This window comes from Antrostomus carolinensis, unplaced genomic scaffold (assembly GCF_000700745.2).
Source record: "Antrostomus carolinensis isolate BGI_N321 unplaced genomic scaffold, ASM70074v2 scaffold50859, whole genome shotgun sequence".
Taxonomy (NCBI): Eukaryota; Metazoa; Chordata; class Aves; order Caprimulgiformes; family Caprimulgidae; genus Antrostomus; species Antrostomus carolinensis.
In genome coordinates this window covers 4,247-11,070 of record NW_010337460.1, presented here as the reverse complement: position 1 = coordinate 11,070, position 6,824 = coordinate 4,247, and the positions used below count along the sequence as shown (strand labels likewise).

The 6,824-nt window shown below is 50.5% G+C and overlaps 1 protein-coding gene across 1 annotated transcript in view; it reads right to left on the bottom strand.

The window, feature by feature from the left end:
- Window positions 1–334: 334 nt before the first annotated feature.
- TMLHE (trimethyllysine hydroxylase, epsilon) overlaps window positions 335–6,824 on the bottom strand; it is a gene marked incomplete at its 5' end in the record, with an annotated part of 10,605 nt that continues 4,115 nt past the window's right edge. The window contains 4 exon segments of the mRNA XM_010175169.2: window positions 335–458; window positions 1,650–1,929; window positions 2,725–2,901; window positions 5,069–5,250. Coding sequence (XP_010173471.2) covers window positions 335–458; window positions 1,650–1,929; window positions 2,725–2,901; window positions 5,069–5,250 — 763 coding nt within the window.

Genomic DNA, 6,824 nt, shown 5'->3' with positions numbered 1-6,824 from the left:
TCTTAAAGGGCTTTTCCAATCAAGGCAATTCAGTGACTCTAATTCTTTGTGGCTACAAAGACTACTTGAACCCCAGCAATACCAAGCAGCTATCTAACACCCAAGTCCTTCATTGCCTGCATTCTCAAAGACCTAGAAGTTTCAAGCATATGAAAAACTGATCTACACACTACCCCACTCCACAGGGGTCAGACTGGACTCAGAATTGCTGTGTGACTAGAATTCCATCCCATCAGCAGCACTGGAGACAACAAAGCCCATGCTGCTGGAAACTGGCATGGCTGTGAATCACTCCTGTGCTCTGCCCTGTGTGTTTGGGAAGCAGCAGAAGCACTTACCCACAGGGCTCCTGGAAGTAGGTTGTGTCCGTGTGACGATCCAGAGCCAACTTGGTGTAGGCGGTGTCACCCCGAGAGAAGTCAGAGGTGAAGTACCACATCCTGCCATAAATGGTCTCCCTGTGAAAGAAGAGGGCAGTCATCACACAGCACTGGTGGGGATTGGTGTGGAGGGAAAGCAGACCCTCTCCTGCATTTGAGGAGGGGAGCCATTTCCTCTTGTCCTGTCCCTTGGGCCTTGGTTGAACAGACCCACCCCCACCTCTCTCCACCCTCCTCCAAGGGACTTGCACAGATCCAGAAGGTCTCCCCTCAGCCTCCTTTTCTCCAGAGTAAATTAAAGCAGAACAACTTCACACAATTCACATTATCAAGAGACCAGGCTTCTCTCTTTCCTCCTCAAAAGACTGATGGCAACAAGTCTTGCTTCCCCTCCACAAGTATACATGATCTTTCCACACCAAACAACAGCCTCAGTCAAATCAAGGAAGCCACTGAGAGACGTGAGGAGTTGCCAGAGTGCAGCCAGCCCTTGCTCCAACCCACTGCAGGGTTACCCAACAACCCCATTTCTTGTCCTTAGGATCCTGTGTTTTCACTCACCTCCCCCCTGGCAACGTGCAGGGAAGGGAAGAGGCAGGAGTCAAGGACAAACAGCACTCAGGGGTGAGGGTACCTGGAGAAAAACATTGCCTGGATATTCCTTGGAGCCCCTCATTTCTATTTGGAGTGACTATATGTTAAAAGAAATCCCTCCTCTTCCAATGGCCCAAGGCAAGTTAACCTGTTCTCTGACTTGGAACTCCAAGCCCAGCCTGCCACGCTGTCGGTGTGTTTTAAACCAACACACAAGAAACATTTCTCAGTATTTTTCTTTAGCAAGAGCCACAAATTGTTTTTGATCTCCTTGGCTCCCAGGGCCAGGGATGCCCTCTTGACCTTTCAAGTCATAACAGGAAATGTCTCTCCTTGCAAAGCTCAACTCTTCCCAGCCAGGCTTCCTTCTGTCATTCCTCTGTGCACGGTCCCACTATCACAAAAGTCATCGTATGCCCCCGAGGCAGCTCCAGAACCTCGTGACTCCAGGCTCTCCCCTGAAGAGGGGTCAGATCCCACAGTGCAATATTCCACCTCTGGTCAAGCGCAGGGGCCAGAGGCTGTAGAAGACCCAGGCCTTTTGTTTGCAAACCAGGCCACGCTGCACAATACACAGGGATAAGGATAAGGGCAGTACCTTTCTAAACAAAAATAAACCAACAGCCTCCTCTTTGTGGCTTCTCTACAAAGCCCTCCCAGGGCAGCCCTAATTACCTGATTAAGCTGATCCTTTCTGCCAAGATTTCCGTGTCCTCTTTGGTGGGAGTGACATTCTCTACAAAAGCAATCCCATATAACAAGAAGTTTTGCAGGAACTCTTTCAGCCCCTCGTCTGTCTCCAGGAAACTCCGGCAGTCCACGGATGGGACCTGGGCTTGGCGATAGATTTCTGCATTCCAGAGAATCCGGGGGTGCATGACCTGCTGCTTCTGCCCCTCGTAGCTGTTCTTCACCAGCCACTCCAGCCCATATCGTGTCACGTGCCCGTCCGGCCCTTCGACAAGGGAGAAGGGACACAGTCACCACAATCACACTCACCAGCCCAAGACTGTGGAGAGCTCAACCATCAGTCCTCACCTTTGGAATTTTGGCTGGTGACAGGCTCTTTGCACCCTGTTGCCACCCAAAATATTATCTGGTTAAGGTCACAGGTCTCAAAAAGCATCGTCATTGCTACAAACAACTCCAAATTCAGAGCTAAGTGTTTCAGCTTCAGTGGTTTTGCTTTCTAGGGGCTGGACTCCAAGGAGAAGTAAAAGCACAGAAGACAAGGCCATAAAGATAAGCTCCAAGAAAAGAAAGGAAGTAGCTGGGAAGCTGAGGAGAAAGGACAGAAAAATGTGAATTCTGATCAGAAATACCAGCTCAAATAGGACAGGAACAGGGCAAGGAGGAGAAGGGGAGCCGGGGCTGAGGAGGAGGAGGAGAAGGGGAGCCGGGGCTGAGGAGGAGAAAACCAACTATTTCTTGAGCAATCTGTTCACTACCTGCATTGCTCTTGTGTTCAAGCAAACCAATAAAATACCCAGACACTGAAGATACACACATCTCTACCCAAAAAGGGCTGAGGGAGAATAAAAATAAACACAAATTTAAGACTGAGGTGTTGTAAACACAGAGAGCAATGTTTAGAATCTGCTTACAGCCAGATCTCCTCCCAAAACATTTACTGATGAGATCAGGCTGCCCTCTCCCAACAAACCTAAGGGTGAGATCCACCAAGGAGTCTCCCTCTGAGTAGGGCTGGTGGTCCATAAACAACGCAGGGCACGGCCACTTTGCTACTCACAGGTGAGGAACAGGGTGGTCTCATCTACTCGGACAGCCTTGGGTTTGATCCCCAGGTCCACACTAGCCGTGTCCAAGCTGCGCTGGTTGGTCTTGGTGTTGTAGCAGGAAGCTGAGCGGCAGTGGTCCCGTAGCCAGACAAAATCAAAGCGCATCAGGGTGTTTGCATACCTGAGCTCTGCAAAGAAGGACAGGCTCAAAAAGTGCCTTGGACCCAAGAGCAAGTTATCATCCCACTTAGAGAGCATGGAGGGGGCTGGTGGACTTAGCACCTCTTCCCATAAATTAAGCTGGTTTGTCCCATGATGAACACCAGGCAGAATATCTTCACAGAAGACCTTGTCTGTCAGTGATCTCACCATGGTCTCCCTTCTTACCAAGTCTACAGGCACCAGGAGGAAGGGGCACAGCTAACAAGCATGGTGCTCACATACTTACATCCATCATCTCCCTTCAACGAGTAGTAAATTCAGAGCCGAGCAGCAGCTGCTGAACATAACCAAGTTGTAGAGCCCAGCACAGGAATAATAACCAAGTAATCACACCAACATCCAAACTATATCACAGACAACATCATGGGCTTGATGCAAAGCTTTGATATCCATTTAGGAGGACAATAAAGCTTCTCCTCCTAGTTCCATCCTGGCAGAGGCAATGGAAGAGCCCTACCTGCTCTAGTCCTGCTCAGCTTTGAAATCCCAGAATTGCCCAGACTGCAAAAGCCCTTTAAGCTCATGGAGTCCAACCATGAACCCAACACTGACCAGTCCCCTATGACTAACCCATGTCCCTCAGCACTGTGTCTACACGACTCTTCAATCCCTCCAGGGATGGGGACTCCACCACTGCCCTGGGCAACCCCTTCCAATGCCTCAGAACCCTTTCAGCAAAGAAATTCTTCCTCACATCCAATCTCACAGCCCACTCCTCCCCAAGCATTTGGGCCTCATGGAAACTCATGGAATTGGTCCTGGCCCATGGATCCAGCCTGGCCAGACCCCTCTGCAGAGCCTCCCCACCCTCCAGCAGATCAACACTCCCACCCAGCTGGGTGTCCTCTGCCAACTGACTGAGGGTGCCCTCCATCCCCTCGCCCAGATCATGGATGAAGATGTTAAACAGGACTGATCCCAGCACTGAGCCCTGGGGACACCACTGGTGACCAGAATCCCAAGTATCTGAGGCCACTTTGCAGTGGGAAAACAACAATAACCTTTCTTTGGACCACAGTGTTGGAAAAAGTACCAAGAAATTCCCTTTGCTTGGAGTGACTTGGACTCCAAGTGACTTGGAGTATTCACATCTAACTGGCCTCATCACCCAGACAGACAGACAGACACTCCACTAAACCAAACAGGACAGGGGGAAACATGTGCCCCAGTTGCCAAATCACCTCCAAAACCAGAAGGATAAAAAAAAATCAGCATGAGACAGCATTTATAACTGTGTCACTTCACATTAAAGAAGAAGCAAGGAGAGTGTGTTTGAGCCTCTCACAGTGAGGTACAATTTGCATCAAAAAGGCTTTTATGTCCCCCCTGCCTCCTGCTGCTCATGTCACCCCACACAGACAGACAGGCTGCCTGCAAACCTGCCTCAACCACTGCCTGTCACCCACCAACCAGCCCTCAGCTTCTCAAGGGACACGAGTGACTGACAGGGCGAGGCTCTGAGGCAGCTACTGGTCAGGAATCCCTTGATCTCATCTCTCATTTATCATACAGGACTTACCACCAGCAGATAAACCTGCTCTGTCCTGCCTTTGGGAATTCCCAGAGGGAATATGAAACACAGACTCCAGGGTGCATCCCTCTAACACTGGCCACTTCAGGAGAGAAAAAACCCAACAACTAAATCACTCCCTTAGGGTACAAGGTCAGGAAAAATCATAGAATCATTGTTGTGAGTGGGAAGGACCCACAAGGATGATGGAGTCCAACTCCTGTCCCTGCACAGGACAATCCCAACATTCACACCATGTCCCTGAGGGCCTTGGCCAAATGCTGCTGGAATCTTGTCAGGCTTGGTGCCATCAGCACCTCCCTGGGGAGCCTGTTCCAGTGCTCCACCACCCTCTGCCTCAAGAACCTTTTCCTCATGGCCAACCTCACCCTCCCCTGCCACATCTTCCTGCCATGTCCTCTGCTCCTGGCATTGGTTGGTGGCCAGAGAGAAGAGATCAGCACCTGCCCCTCCTCTGCCCCTTGGGAGGAAGTTCTAGACCCCCAGGAGATCTCCTCTCAGTCTCCTCTTCTCCAGGCTGGACAACCCAAGTGACTTCAGCCTCTGCTCTCACTCCTCTCCCCCACAGACTCAAAAGCAACACCTGCACCCAACACACCTACCTAGATGGTCACCATGTATCTGCCAGGCACACTTGAGGGACTCTGGGGCTGTGTGATGCCCACGAGCTGCAGCAGTGAGGACGGTCCTTCTGTCACGGGACAGCCACGTTGAGCCACGTCTAGTGCTGCCACTCAGCTGGCACGGCACCTTGAAGAGACACACCAGCTTCCTGCACCACATCCTGAGCAGCCAGGAGAGAAAGAGGGGAAAGAACAAGGTGACTGGGCTGTGCTACCACATCCAGCCCCATCTCCAGCTCTGTGCTCTTACATCAGGCACTGCAAGAGCTCCTGGGAAAGCTGGTATCATCCTCCACAACTGTCATCTACTGACAGAAGAGGGAAATCTAGTCCACTGTGGAAGAAGAGAAAAAAGGGGGATGATGACTGGCAGCCTGGCCAGAGGAATAAATCACCTCCCAGGAACCACTTGGACATAAAAAATAATCAACCACAGAATTTGGAAAGTCTTGTATTATAGAATCCCAGACTGGTTTGGGTTGGAAGGGACCTTAAGGCTCATCCAGTCCCAACCCCCCTGCCAGCAGCAGGGACACCTTCCACTAGACCAGGTTGCTCAAAGCCTCATCCAACCTGGCCACAAACACTTCCAGGGAGGAGCAGCCACAGCTTCTCTGGCCAACCTGGGACACTGGCTCACCACCCTCACACCAAACAATTTCTTCCTCACATCTCATCTCCATCTCCCCTCTGCCACTTTCAAGCCATCACCCCTTGTTCTGTCACTCCCTGCCCTTGGCCAAAGTCCCTCCCCACCTTCCTGGAGCCCCTTCAGGTACTGGGAGGCTGCTATAAGATCTCCCTGGAGCCTTCTCTTCTCCAGGCTGAACAGCCCCAACTCTCTCAGCCTGTCCTCACAGCAGAGCTGCTCCTGCCCTCGCATCACCCTCAAACAAGCTAATCCAATCTACACACATCAGTTGGAAACAGAAGGAGGAGAGCCAAGGGTGTCTTGCTTCATTTTGTGACCACCATAAAGCACAGCAGAAAATAGTCCTGAGAAGAAACAAATGAGATCCCAGGATTTCTCAGGCAAAGCAATTCCAGGAGAGACAGCTCTGTGTTCAATGTTCAGCGTGAAACGCTGGCAAAGCCTTGTCTGCTGCAGGTCTTGTCCCCTCTCCAACCTTCCCAGTTTGAATTCACCATTCCTGGAGAGAAGTAGAGGGATCAGGGAAGTAAAGTGACCTTGGTTAGAGAAGCAAGAACTAGAGGAATGGAGTAATTAGGTCAGTTCTAGAAAAAGTATGCAAAACAAGGAGGAGGAGGAGGAGGAAGATCTCTGCTTGTGCTGAAGGACACAGCTGGCACGGAAGAGAAACCAACTGAGGTTAATTTTAGGTGAGAGATTAGAAGGTGATTTCTCAGAGGGAGATTTGTAACAACTCTTCAGCACAAGGAGCAAGGGCAAAAACACTTTACATGCTTTCAGATACGAAGCCACGGTGTAAACAGCCTGTCATGTTTATGAAATTCTGGAGGTCAGGGCTCAACCCAGCAGGATTTTAACAGCTCTTTGGTCTGAGGCACATAGAAATGTGGTACCACTGGATAAGACACAGGCTCAGAAAGCATTTCTTATCCTAGACTTTTGATTTTCCCTCATTTTCTTATCTGAAGAGTACAGGCACTGGGGCTTCAGCTGTCCAACCTGCTTCTCTACTTCATAGGTTGACTCCGTGCAGAGATCTCCAAAAAAATCAACAGAGGTGCCACATTCCCAGACAACACTTCG